The 23,544-nt window shown below is 44.2% G+C and overlaps 1 protein-coding gene across 11 annotated transcripts in view; it reads right to left on the reverse strand.

Moving 5' to 3' along the window:
* Positions 1-23,544, reverse strand: part of CEP112 (centrosomal protein 112) — a 339,838-nt gene that overhangs the window by 241,411 nt on the left and 74,883 nt on the right. For 9 of the 11 annotated variants that reach the window (XR_003506951.1, XM_027519224.1, XM_027519226.1 and 6 more), the window contains 5 exons: positions 13,142-13,308; positions 12,711-12,840; positions 10,258-10,350; positions 9,352-9,411; positions 3,752-3,831 (listed from right to left, as the gene is read on the reverse strand). Coding sequence is in view for 10 of the 11 variants with exons in the window: in XM_027519224.1 (XP_027375025.1) it covers positions 3,752-3,831; positions 9,352-9,411; positions 10,258-10,350; positions 12,711-12,840; positions 13,142-13,308 (530 nt within the window). In the remaining variant the exon portion in view is untranslated. The remainder of the gene's footprint in view (positions 1-3,751; positions 3,832-9,351; positions 9,412-10,257; positions 10,351-12,710; positions 12,841-13,141; positions 13,309-23,544) is intronic. The other 2 variants (XM_027519222.1, XM_027519223.1) reach the window with 2 other exon arrangements.

The following is a 23,544-nucleotide window of genomic DNA, read 5'->3' on the forward strand; positions in this document are numbered from 1 at the left end:
GAAATATTCACTTGCTGAAGTAACCTCTAAAAAAAAAAATCACTCATTTATTTTCCTGCCTTCACCATTATGTAAGTGGAATCAGCCTTACAAAATATCAGTAACATGCTAAAAAAAAAAAAAATTCTAGATAGAAACCCCAGGATGAAAATAACATTTTGTATTTAAATCCCTAAGACAGATTTTCTCCAAAAGGAAGAGCTGAATAGCTTTAAAGACATTCTACTGGGTCAGCCTCTGGAAGAAAACACTGATTTTCATTCTGCATACATGAAGAGAGGAAAAAACCCCTCAAAGAGGAGCACGGCGCACTGTGAGCATCCTGTCAACGGGAAGCCGCAAAGGGAGCCAGGTGAGCAGCAAGCGGCAGGGGCCCTCGGGCGGCCGCGCTCTGCAAGGACGTCGTGGACTCAGAGGGTCAAGCAGACTGCTTCTGGATTGCCTATAATTCTTCCCCTAACTCCTGAAATAGCGACAGAAACACTGCGTTTCCCCCTATTACAAAATTTCTACTTTTACAAACAACGCAGGAATCCCAGCAATGCATTGCTCAGGAGGAGGCAAAATACCTATTTCACACTGCTGTGAAAAGCAGGTCAGGAATGTCTCCTGTTAAGCTAAGCGGGGAAACCACACCGACAATCCCCCAGGGTCTCTGTGAAAGCCCCCCGTGCTCTGTGGGCGCCAACGTGCAGTACCCTGCACGCGGCACTGACAGATGGAAACAGTGCTTCAGTTGAATAAGGGCTTGCTTCCCGTAGGGCCGTTCACAACCACAGCATCTGAGGCCCTACGTCATGTGTTCTGGTGAAATCACCACCACTCGCTTTCAGCACTAAAAATCTGAAAGTTGAGATATATTAGTGTCAGAGTAGAAATACTTATGTTTACAACCGACAACACAAAAAAAGTTAGAATGGGTCAGAATAAACCTGTTTGAAGCAGTTCTGCATTTTACTGCCACAGAGGACTCTGCAAAAGCTATCAGCCAAGAAGATGGCTTCGGAGGCTTCACAGACTGCTTTAGGACAGTCAATTGATACGAGGTCTCAGAACAGCGCTCTGTTATTTCTACAGCACCCAAAACTTAGAAACAAAATGTGGTACACGTACTGATACCTACATGTGTTGTTCACAGCTGTTAACTCCTCCAAAAAAATTTTCAAAAGCATACTTTGTGTTAGTCTTTTGAAGAGTTACACCAATTATTTTGTTACCTATGGTAATTTTCCATTCATAACTTAGTTTCTCATTTGGTTTAATTATTTATCTTTGAAAAATGAACACATACAACTCATACCATTTATAGTTTCAGATACTTTTTAGTTACAAGGGGCTATAAAATATTTTCTGCATCAAAAATGAAATAGAAAGCAAAAAAAATGTTTAGGATATGCGTTGAATAAAAGTTGTAGGTAGTAGGAGAGTAAATTTAAACTTTCTTTTCTGAAAACCACGGACAAGCAGGCCAATCAGCTTTCGGAGCTGCATTTACAGTAGGTGCCAGCTCCAAATCAGGGCCGCTCTTCACTCCCACGGAGGCTGAAGTGTCGCCTGAGCTCCGAACCCGAGACTGAGTTGAACACATGCACCATGCTTCCAGGAGCCTATTAATTCCCATGTTGTCTCCAACTCTGACAGCCTCTTCTGTACATTCAGCATGCACAGAGGAAAGCAACTCTACTGAGTGAAAGAATGGATGGATGGATGGATGGATGGATGCCACCACATTCTAAAGATCAGATTTTTCACCTTTGTGTATATTTATATTATGGAAAAAATTGTTAATAATCATGACAAATTTCCATATCATACACCTCTCTTCTAGAAAAATGCAGCTGTCTCTGGACCCACTGGGTCTAACACTATTCTTGGACAGAAAAGCAGCAGCAGTTGCCCCCAGAATATTCTCCTTCAGGGAAATAGCCAGGTTGTGCTGTTTGCTCTGACGTGCAAACCCCACAATAAACTACTCTCCTACTTCAGATCAGATTACTCCCATTGAGGTCACACACACATTTAGTGGAAGTAAAGACATCTTCTACAAGGGGAATGGAAGACACAGATCCACAAGGAACATTATTAACAATCTAAACTAGCTTTCTTTAACTCCAAGTAAAACTTCGCGTTTTGGTTAACACCTTGAAGCCTTAAATAGATTATGTCGTCTATTGAAACTATGGCGACTTCCGGATTTTTTCACAGTGAAAATGAAAAGATCACACTATTGCACTTATGTCAACAACTTGATACTTAACAATGCTACGGCCCTCAAATGCCCTTGCCAGACTAGAAAATTGTTAAGAACAGGGCTGTGTCTTGAGCTATAGCTTCTAAACCTTCCATTTCTTTTCACATACTACAAAATATAGACATTGTAGGTAATAAAAAAATATTTGTTGATTTACTGTTACTTGAAGGAATCATCTCTTCCTTTATGGATATAAAATAAATGCACATCAACAAACTAATAGAAAAAGTGTAAAGAAGTCACAGGAGAGACAAAGTAGAACAAAACAGAAAGGAACACATGGAGCCTTGAATAAAGAAGGTTGTGACTCAACATTTTGAGGAGGAAAACAATCAATTAAGGAGGGATAAGGGAGGACATCTCGTCCACAAGCAAGATGCCCTCGCTGTGCTGACATTCAAGTTGGCACAGAAGCATGGTTATCTGACAATGCGTGATGAATGTCACAGCTCTCCTCTGAGCTCGTCTGACTCCCACGTGGGGACGTGGGGTCCGGGTACAGAAGAGACACTGGCACCCTGTGAGGCCCAGCACACGGCTCGCTGCACCAACAGGCAGGCGACGGCCGTGCGACCCTCCCAGGGAGAACCTGACACCCTCTGTGACCCTAGACATTCTTTTTGGCCTTTCTCTAAATTGTTCCTCTTTGGACATTTGGCAAAGCTCAGAAAATGGAACTTGCTGAGTCCCTGGGAGTCAGCTAGACACACTGCGCCCGAGCAAGCTCTCTGTCTAAGTCAGTTTCTTGGGCCAAGTGCCCTCCTGACCTTTCTTCCAAGAAAGTCCTCTTCACTCAAGGCTCTGCACTGTACCTGCCCAAGGGCTTGAACATCCTCCCAACTGGACTACAACACAGGAAGGAATTATACACGCTGTCTGAAACACCGTGAGAACGCAACATGTGTTGAATACATCAGTATTTTCCAGCTAAAAACTACAGGATAGTATCTAGTGATAAGTAAGGCCTAGTCAACTTAGTAGATGATTGGAAAAGACAAATATAATATATAAATATATATAAATACTTTAATGTGTATGCTTAGGTATCATAAAAAAAAAAACCTTTGCTAAACAATGCCTGTATAATAGTCCATTTTTAAATATAACAACTGAAATATATCATTACCCAAATTCCTCCAAAAAAATCTACAGAGGAACTTCTGAATGTCCTAAGATCTAAATCTTATTGTTGTTATTGTTACTTTTAATCTGTTTTCATTTAAGAGGAGGAAAGCATCTGAAACCCCTAAGCTCTCTTTCTTACATTCCTATCACTTAAAAACAGCTGAATTGATTTTTTTCCTTTAAAAAAACACAAAAAAACAAAATTTATCGGCTAGTAATAAAATTCTGAAAATAGAGATTCATGATGGAAAATGGACTCAACCTAAACCACAGCAAGGTTATGATAAAAATAATAATGCTTGGGTTTTAGTCACTTAATTTGGCTCACAGTTTAGAGTATTTTTTTTGAATTAAATATATTACAATTTTACTCACTTCAAAGCTTCCTCAAATTTATGGATTTTCTTTTGAGCATCTTCTTTTTCCTTATCAAGTTCACTCTGTAAGTCGTGAATCTGCCATGACAAAGACATAAAATTTACTAAAAGACAAATCAAGTTTCCTCAAAGGAAAAATACAATGAAACAGTAATCTTAAATCCATTCTTAATATAAAATTAGATTTAATATTAATAAATTATTATTTATTAATAAATTACTAATATTAATAAAATTAATAGAAAATTTAGATTTTTCAAGATAGAGGCTTGGTTAACCATAATCATTTACCATGAAATTATTTTAATACTATTCTCCTGATAATAACTTTCTGGTCAAAGGTAATCATTGTTTAAATGTGCCTGCATGTGGAATCCCTGTAAAATAAACTGATATGTACCTGTGGTGGATTCATTTTGATATTTGGCAAAACTAATACAATTATATAAAGTTTAAAAATAAAATAAAATAAAAAAAAAATTCAAAAAGGGAACTTCTGAAATTTTTTAACATTCCACATTAACCAAAGGAAAGTAATGTAATGAGATACAGGAGAATACAAAAAATAATGTCTCTATTTGGCTTCCCTGGTGACTCAGATGGTACAGCATCCGCCTGCAAGGCAGGAGTCCTGGGTTCAATCCCTGGGTCAGGAGGATCCCCTGGAGAAGGGAATGGCTACCCGCTGCAGTATTCTTGCCAGGAGAATCCCTTGGACAGAGGAGCCTGGTGGGGTACAGTCCACGGGGTCACAAAGAGTCGGACACGACTGAGCAACTAAGCGCACACACACACATTCCCCAAACACACAGGTTATGATGAACAAGCCGTCTGCTTCCAGAATGATCTGCACAGCCACCCTCTGAGTCTGGGAAGTCCCCCAGGAGCACTGCTCTCCTAGTGTGGTGTCCTTTGACAGATGGCTGGCAGCCAGGAGGCGGCGGCCACGTGAGCACCTCTGCACCGAAAGCTCTTTGTGAGCACGTGCAGATGTGCACACCAGTGTGGGCCCCAGCATGGACGCAGTGCAGGGACCTAAAATAGGGAAGGGAGCCCTGCTAAGGCTGGAGGGTCCTCACGGGAGCCACCTGGGGTGCAGAGCCCAGCCCGAGGTCACTCACCAGTGGGGACACCGGGCACTCTCCTGCCGGCCACCCAGGTGAGGCTGGATGTACAAGTCGGGGCATGAGAGACAGGAGAGGACTGAGATCAACACGCACACACAGCCACACACACAACCACACACACACAACCATACACCACCACACAATCACACACACAGTCACACACACAGTCACAGACTTTTTCAGACACTGAGTCAAAACTCCTCAAAAATACCTATATTCAGCTATTTATTCATCTGGACAGAAGCCTATTTAACTCAAAAATCCTTCTTCTTTGGCTTTTTCCTATTATAATTCTCTTTCATTTTTCCCCTCGGCGTTTTAGTGAAATAGGTGGGTAGGGAGGTAGGTAGATAGGCAGACAGACAGGCAGGCAGACAGATAGAAGGTAGACAGACAGACCAAATCAGCTGCTTGGGAACCGAAAGAAGCCGGCGTAGAGAGGAAGGTCTCCACGGCAGGCGGGAAAGCCCCTGCGCAGCGCCGTGCGGGGTGACTTGACCACGGTGAAGTCGGCCCCACCACCGCCTCACCTCCCCTTCCCTCTGACACCGCTTCTCCCCACAAGCACCACACGTCCGGGACCCCCGCTCCCGAAGGGCCTCCTTCCCGGAGAAGCCTGCATCGCGCTCCGCGGAGTCGCGAGTGCGTCAGCGCCGTCCACCGCGGGAGAGGCAGCGGTGCCTCCGCCAGGTGTGGCTGCCACTCCCGACGGGCGGCGCCACGCCAGCACCGCGACCCACTCACGGCTTCTAAACCAAGAGCAGCACTCGAAGGCAGCAGCGGGACGACTGGGTGGGAGGGCCAGAGCCTGTGCCAACGCGCAGGCTTTTGGGCCGGGGCTCCTCGTTCGCTTTCACGGCCCAGCGCCCAGCCAACGCGGGGCCACGCGAGAGGACAGGGCCTGCCGGTCTGGGTGTGTCTGCTCCCCACTGAATATGTTTGCACCGAGTGCCCACGGGCTCTAGGGGCTAGGCTGCCGGTTTCTGCCTATGTTCTAGATAGGGGGCCACGCGACTGCCAGCCTCTCCTCCGAGGGCCCCACTGGCAGCGGGGAGCATGCCTCAGAACCGCCGCTTGCGGTCCTTTCCCTCCTGTACACGGTGAACACCAAAGACGAGTTTCAATCATTTAAACAATGAAAACACAAACCAGACAGTCAAGATACAGCACATATTCTCCAACATGGGAGTGTTCTACAAACACCGGCTTAAGGAGCTGGAAGCACATTTACTGCACGTCTACTAAATGGAGGTTTCACTCCCTTGCACCGTAAGAGTTTAAGGTATCAAAAAAGGCGTGCTCGTGTAAACAGAAAGAGACTTGCTGCACGTAAGGAAACAGATGCATGGCGGGAGACATCAAGGCACAAAGAGCGCGGAGCCACGGAGGTTCACCGGTGGCCCCTGGATGCCCCACCGCACTCCCTGACCACCTGGCCACCTCTGCCTCTCACTGGGGCAGACTCAGCACTGTGGGCTCCACGATTTCTATAGGTCATTTCACTGCGCAATTTCATTTTTTGAAAAGCTTCACTCAAGACACCTTACCTCCTAAAGAAAACCAGGCCAATAGTCGTTGGAAAACACTCCACAATATATGTAAAACTATGTAAATTTTACATTATTTTAACCGAATTAAAAGAATTACATACATGCTAAGCACCATTCCTAATAATTCTGAACTCCATCAGACCTCATGGCAACACAGTGACAATGTGTCATGGTTATAAGTAGACATTTCAACAGTTATAAGCAGACACTTCAGTTCCAGCACACTTCAGGACAAACATGCTTAACATCTGTCTCGTGAACTTCTTTCAGTAAACAGCACCATCTTTTAACTCTCGGACGCGCCTGTTTGGAAAACACGTAGCAGGTTATTTGTAGGAGGCAGGTGTTTCCTCGCTCGTAAAATCATTTAGCCTAACCATTTCCTGATTTAACAGATTAGGACACTTCATCAAACAATGACATTTAGTTTTACTACCTATTATTTGTTTGATGTTCAGAGATCTTAGGAGCAGGCAACAGCCACCAGAGATCAATAAAGACCATGAGATAATGTGTGGGCTTAAACCAGGGGGCGTCTGCTGCTCCTCTGACCTCACAGCACGCTGGCCTCTAACGCTGCCTTCTTATCGGCAGGAGGAAACGACGTCACTCAGATGGCATTTCCTCCTCCTGAACAGATAACTCAGAACTTGGGTTTGCAGGACAGTTACTCAATGCGCACACCTGTAACACCGCCTAACAGCAAAACACCCTGTGCACCGCTCTCTGCTCTCGGGTTACAGAGCCCGGAGCGAGGTGAGGTTGGTGTCAGCCCTCAGAGGAGTCAGAGAGGGTATTCCCTGAGGGGGCACGAGGCAGCAGACCTTCAAGGACTGAGGTCACAGGTTTAATACAGAAGGAAGAACAGATGTCAATTTAAAGGGGCAGATTATGGAATTAAGTGTAAAACAAAAAGCAACATGCTGAGCAACATTCTCTTTCAATACAAATACTGTTAGAACGTATGCAGTGTGAACAAATACGCTTCTTTTTCTTTACAGAAGGTGTTATTTTAAACACACACTCATTGGAAAAGACCCTGATGCTGGGAGGGATTGGGGGCAGGAGGAGAAGGAGACGACAGAGGATGAGATGGCTGGATGGCATCACTGACTCGATGGACATGAGTTTGAGTGAACTCCGGGAGTTGGTGATGGACAGGGAGGCCTGGCGTGCGGCGATTCATGGGGTCACAAAGACTCAGACACGACTGAGCGACTGAACTGAGCTGAACTAGTTCATGTTACTTAAAAGCGAGGCCACCTGACCGCTCACAGACAGGGAAAGTCTATGGTCACCAAGGTGCCGGATTACGCGACTGTGTCTGCTCCCTGAAGTGAAGCAGACTAGGACGGGGAGGTGGCTGCCAGGGAGGAGTTATCTTTAACACGGCTTCCTGTGTGTGTCCACCAGGCAGGGGGCTGGTCCGAAACCTGAGTTTACTTGGTGGCCGGACAGCCAGAAAGAACAGCGGTAGGAGACTGTCTTCCAGCTCTGTGTCCCCCAGCCCCCAGCTGGACGCTGTGAACTGAGTGGCCTCCTCTGGGCACCAGGGCCCCGGGGCCCACAGGGGTGCAGACGGCATCTCCCAGGAGGAGGGCTGCCAGCTGGGTAACAGAGCAGGAGGCCAGGGAGGGGTCCCTGACGGATCAGGAGCCAGTTACCCGCCCACAGTACCAACAGGGACTAACAGGTATACCCAAGGGTGTGGATGCCTCAGATGGTGGGCAGTGAGGCTTATGATAATACATGGTCTTCGTTGGGGAAGTCAAATATTAATATTTATGAAGCTGCAAAGCTCTAAAGTGGAAACCAAAAAAAAATTCCTTATTTCAGGGAAAGCAGTATTTCTCCTGCTCAGATATCATTTTGTAGGCATGAAATACATTCAATATCTTGCATTGAGCTGTATTAAAACCGCAGGGGGAAATTTTTAGCAATAGGAAAACTTATTACACTTTTAAAGAGCACATACTTCGGTCCGTGCATGTCACAAGAAACCCCAGGCCCTGGAGAGCAAGCTGTGCGGCCTGTCCCGAGCCCTCCTGCACCCAGGGCCCAGGGGGCCGCTCCCCAGGAGGGCGCACAGCACACACCCGAGGGGACGGCACACACACGTCAGACGTGATTTCACGGCCTTTTAAGGATTTTGTGCCACACAACCTGCTAAGAGCCGAGGGGGTGACCTTCTTCTCATTTTCCATTATGTGTGTATTCTACAAGCGGACCAATTTGGTGGATGCTACAGCTTACCATTGTAATTGCTGCTAATTACAAAGCAGCAACAAAATCTCTGCTATCGCACCTACAGTTACAGAGCAAACAACAAATTCAAAGCAGGTTTGAAAGCCACAGACCCTGCAGAACTCTGTCCTTGATCCCTGAAGGTGTGACAGGGTGGCCATGAACACCCACTGACCACTGACAACAGGGAGCCCAGCACGCCGCGGTAGAAGCAGTCACTACTCTAAACGACACGAAATAACTGCAAATCGACTTGTTTTTACTAATCAGTTGCAGTGACAATTCTTTCATTGTTTCATATTCTTTGGTTAATTATTTATTTAGAGTTTTATTATACATATGATACAACAGGAAAAAATAACTCCCATCAATTATATTTTTAAACTAGTAAAAACAAAATATAATTTCAAAGGGTTATTATGAGAGGTGAACATAATAATACTCTTCACTCATTAAATAAAACACAGAAGTGGTATTTTAATGTCAATATAATTAAGAATCAAACTGAAGAAGCTGTTTATAAACATGAAGAATAAAGAAGCAAAATTTGATCACTGGCTAACTGAAGTAAACCTAGAAATACAGTCTAGAACGCATGGGTTTATAGAAATTAGCATGACTCTTAACTGCCTCATTTGCTATATAAGTGGCTTATAGCTTCCCACAAAACATATTACCTTTTTTTCAAAGGTGCGTTTTAAGTGACTTCTCTCCATTTGAAACTTATTTTCTTGGTCCTGTGAATAATACATATTTATCTTTATTATACTTAAAATCTCTTCTAGGGTCAATAAAATTAGTAATCTAATGAAACAAGTCAATCTCTTTGATGACAAACTTATTTGGGTTTTGCCAGTAAGTGAGCCCTGCCTGTCCAGTTTTCTACAGCACAGAGACATGAATAGCTTTCTGCTGGAGGCCATAAAATGTCCATTAACTGAAGATGCTGCTACTCTCAAAAGCACTTACGTGACAGTGAGAGAGACACTTTCTGACCCCCAGAGTTAGGAGACCACTTAGAAATGATCGGATGAATCAATATGAAAATAATGTGTTATATCACATATCAGGGTTTGGTACTTTTTGACCAAAGGAGAAAAAGAGTGGGTCTAAAATTCACGGGCCGTCTGGTGTCGGGACGCCACGCTCCCACTGCAGGTGGCCCCGGCTCCGTCTCCGTCAGGGAGCTAGGACCCTGCGTCCACTGGGCGCAGCCAACACCAGACAGATGTATGAACAAGAGGAGCGAAAGAGAAAAGGGAAGAGAGAGCGCCTATCAAGAATGGCGGGCAGTAATTTAAAGAGGACATTATTCTAAAATAATAGTATATTTAAATAAGGTTTATTTTTCAAACTAATCTCATAAGAGTAGATTGTCCAAATTAAAATTGCTCTTCTTAACTCATCACATTAGCATTTACTTTTGTAAAAATAAGTAAGATGAGAAATGATAAGTGCAGTAAAACAACCAGAAACGGTTACCTGCGTTTCTGAGCTTTTTAACTGACACTCACTTATACGTTTACACCCAGAAAAGGACAGTGACTGTTAGCCATTGTTCTGTTTAAAAGCACAGGACTCACCTTGAGCTGCTGCTTTCTCTGAAGTTCTGATTCCTGTAATTGTTGCTTTAATTGACAGATGTTCTGTTCTAGCTCTTTAATCATACCAGATGCCTAAAATAATAAAAAATGAAATTTTGATTTTTATATCATCCTACAAACTTCCAGTTGAATAAATTTACCGTTTTTCTTCTTGAAGTTTCAATTAGAATTAAAATTGTCTATAAATATGAATTTTACAAAAATTTAAGTTAAAAAATCCTTAAAGTGAAAATATAAATTCACAGTATTTAAAGTTATGAAAATACTGATATAAAAAGAATAAGTAAACAGAAAACTTTTTAAATGTTCGTTTAAAAACCAAATCCACTGGAATAGCTATTAGGTTGGTACAAAAGTAATTGCAGTTTTTGCATTGGTGTAATTTGCCATTTGATATTGGAACACATTCTAAATAAATGTGATGGTTATGTTATATACATCATTTTAATGCACATTTTTCATTTTATGGTTTTTTTTGCTAATGACTTATTACTTGCTGTTTATTTTATATTTATTTTAAACTACAGAAAAGATGTTAGACATAAAGCAAATTCGAGTGATTTTCTTATTTGAGTTCAAAATGAGTTATAAGGCAGCAGGGACCCTTGCGCCGACAGCAACACGTGTGGCCGAGGAGCTGCAGGAAGCCGGACGGCGCAGCGGCGGCCCAGGAAGCCTTACGGAGGAAACAGAGTCGTGAAGATTAAAGAGCCGGTCGTCGGACGTTGACGACGACAATCGAGAGCCACCATCGAAGCTGACCCTCTTACTACTACGTAAGAAGCTGCCAAAGAATCCGAGGTAGACCATTCTGTGGTCATTGGTGTTTGAAACAAACTGGAAAGGTGGAAAAGCTCGGTAAGTGGGTCCCTCGGGAGCGGACCACAAGTCAAAACGGTCATCGTTTTGAAGTGTCGTCTCTTATTCTATGCAACAATGACGAACCATTTCTCAATCAGATTGTGATGTGTGATTAAAAGTGGATTTTAATACAACTGGCGATGACCAGCTCAGTGGCTGGACAGAGAAGACGCTCCAAAGCACTTCCCACAGCCAAACTTGCACTAAAAAACAGTCATGTTTCGTGGTCTGCTGCCGGTTTGATACACTACAGCTTCCTGAATCCCTGCGCAACATTACATCTGAGAAATATGCTCAGCAAATCGATGAGATGCACCAAAAACTGCCACGCCTGCAGCCAGCACTGCTCAGAAAGGGCCCGATTCTCCATGACAACGCCTGACTCCGCATCGCACAACCAGTGCTTCAGAAGCTGAAGGAACTGGGCTACGAAGCGTCCCTCATCTGCCATTTTCACCTCACCTCCCGCCAACCGACGACCACTTCTTCAAGCATCTTCACAACTTTCTGCAGGAAAACGCTTCCACAGCCAGGAGGAGGCAGAACATCTTTCTAAGAGCTCATCAAACCCCAAAGCACTGACTGTTATGCTTTGATTTTAAAGCTTTTATGCTTTGATTTTAGAGACTTTAAGCACTGATTTTAATAAGAGTAAACAAACTTATTTCTCATTGGGAAAAATGTGTTGATTGTAGTGGTTCCTAGGCTTCCCTGGTGGCTCAGAGGTTAAAGCGTCTGTCTGCAATGCGGGAGACCTGGGTTCAATCCCTGGGTCAGAAAGATCCCCTGGAGAAGGAAATGGCAACCCACTCCAGTATGCTTGCCTGGAGAATCCCATGGATGGAGGAGCCTGGTGGGCTACAGTCCATGGGGTCGCAAAGCGTCAGACACGACTGAGCGACTTCACTTCACTTTTTGGTTCCCATTTTGATCAGTAAAGATGCGTTTGAGTTTCGTTATAATAATTTAAAATTCAGTCTGAAACCATGATTATGTTTGCACCAACCTAATAATTCTTGAAATATCAAGTAATTGACCACTTAAGCACCGCAGCTATAGGATTTTCTCTTCATAAAGTTTCAGTTATCTGACACAAAAGGGGGTGGGTGCCCTAAGGGAGTCTGTAGGTTCATATACATGTGAGGGCAAGAAAACTAATGTATAACCAAGATCACAAAATATTAATAATAATATTAATTGCTATTGTTATATTCAAACTATTAGCTCTATACATTATTAACACTATTACTGATTACTTAATTAATTAACTATTAACATAACAATGTATAGAGTTATTTGAGTTACTCAAGTAATAATGTACAGTTAGTCAAAAATGTTTTATTAAAACAACTGAACTCTAGTAATCAGTTTAATTAAAAGGGTTGATTTACAGCAGATTTTAATGTATTAAGGATTTGCGTTGTGCTATACATTAGACATTCAGCATTAAATTAAGCAAAGGAGACTCCTTTACACGCCAGATAGTAGGCTTCCACAGGGCACTTCCGGTTCTGTGCTGAGTGAAGGGAATAACGACTCTGGCTGGCTATAGCTTCCAGCTCCTACAATACCTTAGCAGCAGAAAGAGCATGTTCCTTTTTCAGAAGGTTGACATCAGCATCACACTTGGTTTGTAACAGTTTCAGGTTTTGCTCATAATCACTGACGAGATGGTCTTTCTCTTTATGCAGTGTATTGCGCCTAAAAGCAACCAAAGAATAAAATACACTTCCAATGCATTTATCATCAACCTCGAAAATGGAATTTTTTAGCCAGTCAAATCCAAATGCATTATCTTTCAATACATCAAATAAGTAAGCACATTTTTATCAAGTATTTTTAAACAGTATGCTTCTTATATTCAATGGTACTTAAAAATTTTAACAAACAGCAGCATTTAAACTGGAAACCTCCCAAGGTTAAATGCACAAGTTTTTAATTTTACCAAATAACTTACAGAGTTAATGTCAGTTTTTTTAGCCACACCTGAGAGTTGTCTGACCTCAGACAATACCTTGCCTTTACTTCTTGTAATTCATTACATGTTATCTGGTAACATCTCTCCAGTTCCAGTTTTTCTTGAATTAATTTCTGTTTCTGTAAATTACTGTTCTCCGCTTCTCCAGTCAGCTGCTGGACACGGGACTCCAGTTCTTTGATCATCTGGTTCTAAAAGAATAGTTCATTGTTAAGAAAGCCTCTGACTTTATAACAATATAACAATTCTGCATCATTAAGTAACCTGAAGAAAAATGCAAGGGATTAGCGATAAGAATATAAAAAAAAGTACCATAAACCATACTAATAAAAACCAAACCAACCTCTAAATTAACTGTCTTTTATTTAAAAAAAAAAAAAAAGGAGCGCTTTCTACCATGAAAGACAGGCTAACATGTTTGTACACTTTTAGCCTCTCATTTGTTCAATGAGCGGGTATTCATTCACTGAAACAGCACCATTCTGATCCGGGGATATAAGCTTAAGTGCATGCATGCTAAGTCGCTTCACTCATGTCCAACTATTTGGAACGCTATGGACAATAGCCCGTCGGGCTCCTCTGTCCATGGGATTCTCTAGCCAAGATTACTGGAGTGGATTGCCATTTCCTTCTCCAGGGATCTTTCTGACTCAGGGATTCAACCCACATCTCTTACATCTACCGCATTGGCAAGAGGGCTCTTTACCACGAGCGTGACCCAGAAGGCCACTATTTACATTAGCACCCTCCCAAAAAAGTATGATAAAATATGTACAAGAGCTACATGTGGTAAATTACAAACCTCTGATGAAAGAATGAGAAAAATCAAAGAACTAAATAAATGGAGAGATAGCCCATGTTCATGGATAGGAAGACTCAGTAATGCAATGTTGGTTATTCCCAACTTGATTTATAGATTTAATGCAACACCAATTAAAATCCCAGAAAATTATTTTATGGATATGAATCAGATCAGATCAGATCAGTCACTCAGTCGTGTCCGACTCTTTGCGACCCCATGAATCGCAGCACGCCAGGCCTCCCTGTCCATCACCAACTCCCAGAGTTCACTGAGACTCACGTCCATGGAGTCAGTGATGCCATCCAGCCATTTCATCCTCTGTCGTCCCCTTCTCCTCCTGCCCCCAATCCCGCCCAGCATCAGAGTCTCTTCTAATGAGTCAACTCTTCTCATGAGGCGGCCAAAGTACTGGAGTTTCAGCTTTAGCATCACTCCTTCCAAAGAAATGCCAGGGCTGATCTCCTTCAGAATGGACTGGTTGGATCTCCTTGCAGTCCAAGGGACTCTCAAGAGTCTTCTCCAACACCACAGTTCAAAAGCATCAATTCTTTGACACTCAGCCTTCTTCACAGTCCAACTCTCACATCCATACATGACCACAGGAAAAACCATAGCCTTGACTAGACGAACCTTTGTTGGCAAAGTAATGTCTCTACTTTTGAATATGCTATCTAGGTTGGTCATAACTTTCCTTCCAAGGAGTAAGCGTCTTTTAATTTCATGGCTGCAGTCACCATCTGTAGTGATTTTGGAGCCCAGAAAAATAAAGTCTGACACTGTTTCCCCATCTATTTGCCATGAAGTGCTGGGACCGATGCCATGATCTTCGTTTTCTGAATGTTGAGCTTTAAGCCAACTTTTTCACTCTCCACTTTCACTTTCATCAAGAGGCTTTTTAGTTCCTCTTCACTTTCTGCCCTAAGGGTGGTGTCGTCTGCGTATCTGAGGTTCTTGACATTTCTCCCGGCAATCTTGATTCCAGTTTGTGTTTCTTCCAGTCCAGGTTTCTCATGATGTACTCTGCATAGAAGTTAAATAAGCAGGGTGACAATATACAGCCTTGACGAACTCCTTTTCCTATTTGGAACCAGTCTGTTATTCCATGTCCAGTTCTAACTGTTGCTTCCTGACCTGCATACAAATTTCTCCAGAGGCAGATCAGGTGGTCTGGTATTCCCATCTCTTTCAGAATTTTCCACAGTTTATTGTGATCCACACAGTCAAAGGCTTTGGCATAGTCAATAAAGCAGAAATAGATGTTTTTCTGGAACTCTCTTGCTTTTTCCATGATCCAGCAGATGTTGGCAATTTGATCTCTGGTTCCTCTGCCTTTTCTAAAACCAGCTTGAACATCAGGAAGTTCACGGTTCACATATTGCTGAAGCGTGGCTTGGAGAATTTTGAGCATTACTTTACTAGCGTGTGAGATGAGACAAAAGGCACAAAATACCCAATGCAAAATTGAAAGAGAAGAACAAAGTTGCAAGACTGACACTGCCACTTCAAGACTTACTATAAGACACAGTAATCAAAGCACTGCGGCCTGTCAAAGGAAAAGACAACCAGATCAACGGAACAGAACAGAGAGGCCAGAAAGAGCCCCCCATAAACACGGCCTGACTTGTGACAAGGAAACAAAAGCAGTACAACGGAGCAAAGACAGCATCTTCAACCAACGGCACTGGGACAACCGGACAACTAACGCAAAAACCAACCGACGCAAAAAGAGGGGTCTAGCGCAGATCTTACACACTAACTCAGAGATCACAGACCTCAATGGAACAACCGGATAACCAACGCAAAAAGACGGGTGTAGCACAGATCTTACAAACTAACTTACAAGACATCACGGACCTCAATGCAAAATGCAAAACCTCAAAAATCCCAGGAAATAACATAGGGAAAGCCTAAATTATCTTAAGTTGGCAAGGAGTTTTTAGATACAATATCCATGGTACAATGCACTAAAGAAATAGTTGACAAATTGGACTTTATTAAGATTAAAATTATCTATTCCACAAAAGACAGTATGTAGTAAGAGAATCAGAACATAAGCCACAGATGGGGAGAAATACTTGCAAAAGACGCATCTGATGAAGGACTGTTATCCAAAATATACAAAGAACTCTTACAATTCAACAATAATAAAATAAAAACCTAATTTAAAAATGGGTTAAAGACTTAGACACCCTACCAGAGAAGATATACAGCTGATGAATAAGCGTAGGAGAGGATGTCCTATCACACGTCACCATATATCATGGAAATGCAGATTAAACAGCAAGGAGACTGCACCCATCAGAACACTGACAGCAAACGCTGACGAGGGTCTGGAGCAACAGGAACTCTCACTAACTGCCGGCAGGAAGGAAAGTAGCACATGCAGCTTGGAAGGCAGTTTGCAGGCTCTTAGAAAACACGCTCTCTTCATACAGCCCAGGAAGAAAACACGCTCTCTTCATACAGTCCAGGAAGAAAACACGCTCTCTTCATACAATCCAGGAAGAAAATACGCTCTCTTCATACAGTCCAGGAAGAAAACACACTCTCTTCATACAGCCCAGGAAGAAAACACACTCTGTTCATACAGTCCAGGAATCATGCTGCTGGGTGTTTGCCCAAATGAGTTAAAATTTGTGTCCACATGAAAACCTGCACACAGATGTTTACAGCAGCTGTGTACTCACAGCTGGCAAACAGCAATGCAGACGCCCTTCAGGAGGCGGATGGATAAACTGTAGTGCGTGTGAGGACGGGACAGTGCTCAGCACTACGGGGAAATGAGCTCTCAGACCACGAAGAGGCACAGAGGAGACCTACAGGCATGTTAATAAGCAGAAGAAACCAACTGGAAAAGTATACTGTACGACTCCAATGACATGATTTTGTGGAGACCACTGCCAGGGGCTGGGTGAGGGGAAAGATGAGTAGGTGGAGACGGAGGATTTTTAGGGCAGTGGAAATACTACGTCCAATACTAACGTTAGGTCAATCTGTGGCATTATGCACTTGCCCAAGTCCACAGAACATACAACACTGAGACTCAACTCTGACGTAAGAGATGGACTCTGGGAGATGGTGCACTCTGGTGGGGGTGTCCATGGTGGTGGGCTCTGCCTGTCAGCAGAAGGGACAGGGCTTATGGGAATCTAGCTTCCCCCTCATTTCTGCTGTGAATAAAATAGCTCTAAAAAAACCAAGTCTACAGAAAACAGGCCCTAGTTTTCTAGTTCTTCCCTTTACCACATGATTCGGCTCATTTTTTCAGGCTCAAACTGATTTTGGAAATAAATTTTCTGTATAATGTCCATCCTAATTCCAACATACAAAGATCAAATTGTCAAAGACTCACTTACCCTGAGAGTCTCTTAGCAATTAATTCCAATAATCTATATGTTCGCACAGGAGACAGATACTAAATAAACAGACCAAAATGGGCCAACACAATCTGCTTGGCCCTGTCTGTGAAGGCCGGCACAAGCTCAGAGAGCCCCGGGGCTGTGCCCAACAGAACAGTCGCCCAGGGGAGACGAGCACCGGAAGGGACGAGAGGATTCAGGGTGGAGAGGCAGGATGGCCGTCAGTCGAAGGAAAGACCAGGAAAGAGGGACGAAAGACACAGCAGAAGGAACAGAGCGAAAAATAAGCAGGTCTCACACGAAGACGGGATGGTTCTCACACGAAGACGGGATGGTTCTCACACGAAGCCCCACACGCTGAGCGCCTGCGTAACACCTGGCTGCTGAAGCTTGCTTGGTTTCTGGTGCGAAGGCGCTATTAAAGGTGTCCCTGCTGTGCGGCCAGGTGTCATACGAACTGGAAACGCGGCTTCTGTTCTAAGAGCTGCATTTACCGAACAGATACTTCTACATACGCTGGCACAGACTCTCTGATTCAAGAAGCGAAATGTATGATCACAGTTGTTCAGTTGACTATTTGTATTTACTATATTTATTTTTAAAAGCATTTTCTTAACAATTAGACAAAATAAAGCAAACATATCAATAAACAAAAAGAAACTTAAATCTTATGTCTGGGGAAACCCTACAGACATATATGAAATACCTTAACAACATTTGGCCAAAATAATCTTTTTTTTTTTTTAATGAATACAGAGACCTGAGGGGACACAGAACAGTGGAAACTCAAAATGGGGCCACAAGTCACACAGAGGCTGACGCCGGGTCATATTCTTCAGGCTGTAACAAACAGGGTGGAAGGGGATTCCAGGCTTTTTAACTACAGAGTCAGAGAGGAACAGACAGATTACCTTGGGCACAAAGAATAGCTGCCCACACTGCGGCCTCAGAGGGGGCGCTCGGAACACGAGGTTGGAGTTTGTGAACGGACATGGCTTGTAGACAGAAGTTACGATGGGCATGAGGTTAGCAACTCAAGGTCTCGGTCGCGGGGAAGCAAGACAACCGGCACAGGTGGGACGTGGAACAAGAGGTCAGCGGCGGGGGCGCGACCAGCAGGCGGCCGGGAGGACCCGGAATGGGGCAACAATGGCCCGAGCCTGAGTGGTAGCTGTGGAAACGGAAGGGGGCGGAGCAGCTCCCAGCAAACTCCCAGAGGAGCAGAGTGACTGCGAAAACACCGTAGGCAGGAAACGAGAAGCAGCAAAAAGCATCAATCCTTCAGGTCCAAAGTCGAATACTCCAGGAGAAGTGGAAAATTGGGAATTTAGAGGAAGGTTGTGAAAGGGTATTATTTTGTGAGGAAATACAGACATTATTTTCAGCAAGTACTAGGAAATTATCAAATATCTGATGGGCTTTCAGTTAAATAACCGATAGAATAAGAAATGTTAGAATTTTACATACAAACTGTGTGAAATCCTCTAGGAGTCAAAAATTAGAAAGGATTAGTAATCAGCAACTACTTATACAGTCCAAAGTTCAACTCCTATGGCAAAAGGAGCACCATATTTTATTTCATAAAATTCTTCTTGAAATATATGTACAAGATGCACAAACCTTAAACATATATTTTGATAATTTGTTACTTGAAAATAGCCATGAACCAGTGCTGGTGATGTTTTAGTCACTAAGTCATGCCCAACCCTCGTGACCCTATGGATTATAGCCTGCCATGTCCGTGGGATTTCCCAGGCAAGAACACAAGAGTGGGTTGCCATTTCCTTCTCCAGGGGATCTTCTGCACCCACGGATCAAACCTGTGTCTCCTGTACTGCAAGCGGATTCTTCACCACTGAGCCACCAGGGAAGCCACGCCATGAGCCAGTGCAAGATAAAAGCATGGGGACTGCTCAGATGCCTTATTGCTCATCCTCCACAAAAAGGTAACCACTATTCTGATGTCTATCACCAAAAACCTTTGTCTTTTGCTGAACTTTCTGTAAATAAATTCAGAGAGTATGTACCCTTTCGGGTCAGGCATACCGCGCCTGTGAGAGCTGTCATCCATGACATGGGGTATAGCAGTATTTTCAGTGCTATATTCAGTATTCCGTTGTGGAATACACCTAAAATAATTCATCCATTTTATCGACTGGTTGGTTGTTTTCAGTGTTCAGCTGTTAACAATAATGCTGCTATGAACGTTTTCACACATGTTTTATGGTGCACGTATTCACCCATTTCTTTTGGTTGGACATTCTGTACTGAAATGTTGAGTCATAAGTGATTTGAAAACTATGACCAGGCAAAAACTTGAAAGTGAATGTTTGTAACAGCAAACGTGTATAGCTGCCAAAAGCAGATGCGACCAAGATGTCCTTCGATAGATACGTGGATAAACAATGCTAATCCATATAATTGAATATTATTCAGCAATAAAAAGAAATGAGCTATAAAGCCATAAAAAGACACGAAGAAACCATGTATGTATAATTTTTAATGAAAGGAGCCAGTCTGAAAAGGCTACATACTGTATGATTCCAATTACATGATATTCTGGAAAAGAAACTGCAAAAAACGATGTTTTACAGTCAAGGTGATTGGTGGCTGCAGAGACCCTGGGGAGAGGGGCAAGGGGGAACAGGGAGAAGCCCGTGTGAGCTCAAAACAGTGAAAACGCTACGCGTGAAACCGTAAAGGCACGCGTGGCTACATGCGTTTGTCAAAACCCACCGAGTTTTAAAGCACAGAGGGCGAGCTGTATGCAAACTTAAAAAATAATTTAGTAGTTCGGGGATCCCAGGAGCAAATACAGGCTGTGAAAAGAGGATCTCGTTACATCACAAATATGTAAAAACCTCACTGAAGGGGTGGCAGGAGAGGTGAGGACCCGAGCGCGTCTGGAACTCGCGGCACCCGAGACCAGAGGCAACCAGAGCCGCGCGTGTGCCCGTCCTGGTCTGCAGGCTCGGTCCTGCGGGGACACGGACTAACAGCCTGAGGCTCCGTTCCGGTCGGCAGGCTTGGCCCTGTGGGGACACGGACTAACAGCCCTGATCACATCCATGCCTGTGGACTGAGACTGAACACCCAGAAAGGGAACGGACGAGGGCGGAGGCCACGCTCCCACCGCCAGGCTGGGAATTTACAGACGAGTGGAGAAGGCCAGACTAACTCACGTGGCAAAGGGTTAGAGCTACGGACACCAGTAAGAGAGTGTGTTTAGCTTAACACAGATGCAGTTGGTTACATACACTACGGTTCATCGATGTGCCTAGACACACAGGCTTGTGTACACACAAACACTTTGTCTGGTGAGAGGACAGGAAAGAAACGACACCCCCGCAGTCACGAGCACCCCCTGAAAGCAGACCCCGGTCTCTAACACCGTTCTCCACGTCCTCCACATTGCGGGGGAGGCCAGAGGGGCCCCGGGGCCTCCTGGAGAATCTCCCAGTGGCTGAAGCTAGAGCAACTTACGTGACAAAATGAAGGAATACGGGATCATAACCCAGAACATAAATAATATCCACACTAAATAAATTAACAAACGAGGGAGACGAGACAGACTTTCCTGTAGAGAAACTCCCAATAATTCACAGATTCCCCTCCCTTGAGTACAGAGAGTACACCCCGCACCCCTCATGCATGGGCTCCTCATGGGAACTGTCTTCCCAAGAGTGTGGGAAGGCCGGAGGACGCCGTCACAGGGAGAACCCAGCACACACCCGTGGCCAGGCGGCCAGGGGAAAACCCAGCACACACCGCGGCCAGGGGAGAACGCAGCACACACCGCGGCCAGGCGGCCAGGGGAGAACCCAGCACACACCGCGCCAGGCGGCCAGGGGAGAACCCAGCACACACCACGGCCAGGGGAGAACCCAGCACACACCCGCAACCAGGCGGCCAGGGGAGAACCCAGCATACACCGCGCCAGGTGGCCAGGGGAGAACCCAGCACACACCGTGGCCAGGGGAGAACCCAGCACACACCCGCAACCAGGCGGCCAGGGGAGAACCCAGCACACACCGCGCCAGGCGGCCACGGGAGAACCCAGCACACACCTGCAGCCAGGCAGCCAGGGCTAGTGACAGGGAGAGCCCAACACACCCACAGCCAGGCGGCCAGAGGAGAACCCAGCACACACACGCAGTCAGGTGGCCAGGGCTACCGTTCACGGGGTGGCCACAGGTAGCGTGTGCCCCTGATGTGATACGGAGAGCAGCAGTCTACTTCCATGACCTACTGCGTCAGCCTGTAACCCCATCTTATCGTGAGAAGAACAGGAGGCGGGGTGCCCTGCAGTATTCCTGACCAGGCCTCCTCACAACTGCCAAGATCATGAGACAGAAGGGGCGTCTGAGACACTGCCACAGCCCAGAGGAGCCTACGGAGGAAACAGAACGTGGCGTCTGGATGAGATCCTGGAAAAGAAGGACACTAGGGAAAAGTGAAGGAAACGGAACCAACTATGGACTCTGGTTTATTACGGCGTCCTGCTGATCCGCTGACTGTAACAAGTGCACCAAAATGACCTAAGATGTTACAAAGGGGGAGCTGGGTGTGGGGCACATGGGAACTCTACCATCCTCTCAAACTTCCTGTAAACCTAAAACCCTCTAAAAATAAAATCTATTTGTTTAAATGGCAATCCTATTCAAAATAATCAACTGATGCTATTCAGGATATTCTTCTTTAACACTGTGATGCTGGAAGAGAAACACTGGTGGCAACTATGAGATGATGGACCCCAGCCACGCTGGAGAGTGGCGACCTGCTCTGATTCACGCTCGCCACTCACAGTGGTGGTTAACTGTAAGTGGTTAACACAAAGCTTCACGTGCCTAAGGCCTCTGATACTCGTCAACTCGATTCAGGTCCATGAATAGAACTTGGAGTGTCGTGGGCTTTGAATGGAAAAACATAGCTCATCTCTATTTCCAGTCCCCTGACTGACCTTCAGCACTTCCCTTCTACTATGAGTACAGTCAACCACCAATGAAGTATTAGCAATGCCTGTGAACGACGGAAATCACAGGTAGTTTATAGACCGTTATAGTGCGGCATTATCTCTAACATTGTTTCAGTCAGTTCAGTCGCTCAGTCGTGTCTGACTCTGTGACCCCATGGACTGCAGCACACCAGGCTTCCCTGTCCATTGCCAACTCCCGGAGTTCACTCAAACTCATGTCCATCGAGTCAGTGATGTCATCCAACCATCTCATCCTCTGTCGTCCCCTTCTCCTCCTGCCCTCAATCTTTCCCAGCATCGCAGTCTTTTCCAATGAGTCACTTCTTTGCATCAGGTGACCAAAGTATTGGAGTTTCAGCTTCAGCATCAGTACTTCCAGTGAATATTCAGCACTGACTTCCTTTAGGATGGACTGGTTTGATCTCCTGGCAGTCTAAAGGACTCTCAAGAGTCTTCTCCAACACCACAGTTCAAAAGCATCAATTCTTCAGTGCTCAGCTTTCTAATATTGTTTACCCTCATCATTATTCATAAGTTACAACACTTATTAGGCCCACTGTGCAATCATGATATTTACTGCATTCATTTGGAAGCATATGTTTTACTTTATCATGACTCTGATTTATTAATATTTTGATGACTATAACTATAATTTCTTTGTCATCTTATATAATTTTATTAAATTGTCAAATACTATTCTGAGAGGGATACATAAACTTCACAAGATTGCCAGTGGCATCCGTGCTTAAGAGAGGGGAAAAGAATTTCGCTAAGAAAGCCTAAAATCTCAATAAAACCACTCACAGACTTTGTGTGTCTAAACCCCTGATACGAAGAGAGCCCTACATTTTACAGCTGTCACCTTCCCAAGCATCTAAGAACACTGCTATCATTTTCATATTTATAAGTTCTAACATATCGCTCTAAAAATCCAGTGTTTCCATGTTTAATTGTTAGTTTCACACAAGGAGACTCCTGCCAATACCAAAAGACACAGGTCTAATCATCTGTACAAACGCCTGCTTACAAAAAAATGGAACAGGGCAAAAAAAAAGACCCAATTAAAAAAAGAAGAGAGCTTGAAAGAAGAAAACACAGAAACTAATTCTCAGTGACAGCCTCGTCTTTCATCTTAAGCCGTGCCTTGAACTCTTCCTTGTTTAATTATTAAATCAGGAGCAGCTCAGCAAGGTCTGTCTAGAGTTGATGACTCTTAAATTCAACCCTGCTGACAGACCCTGTCCATTCTTCTCTATATTTTACTGTTACCTAATGACAAGGTCTGAATGCT

Source organism: Bos indicus x Bos taurus, chromosome 19 (assembly GCF_003369695.1).
Source record: "Bos indicus x Bos taurus breed Angus x Brahman F1 hybrid chromosome 19, Bos_hybrid_MaternalHap_v2.0, whole genome shotgun sequence".
Lineage (NCBI taxonomy): Eukaryota > Metazoa > Chordata > Mammalia > Artiodactyla > Bovidae > Bos > Bos indicus x Bos taurus.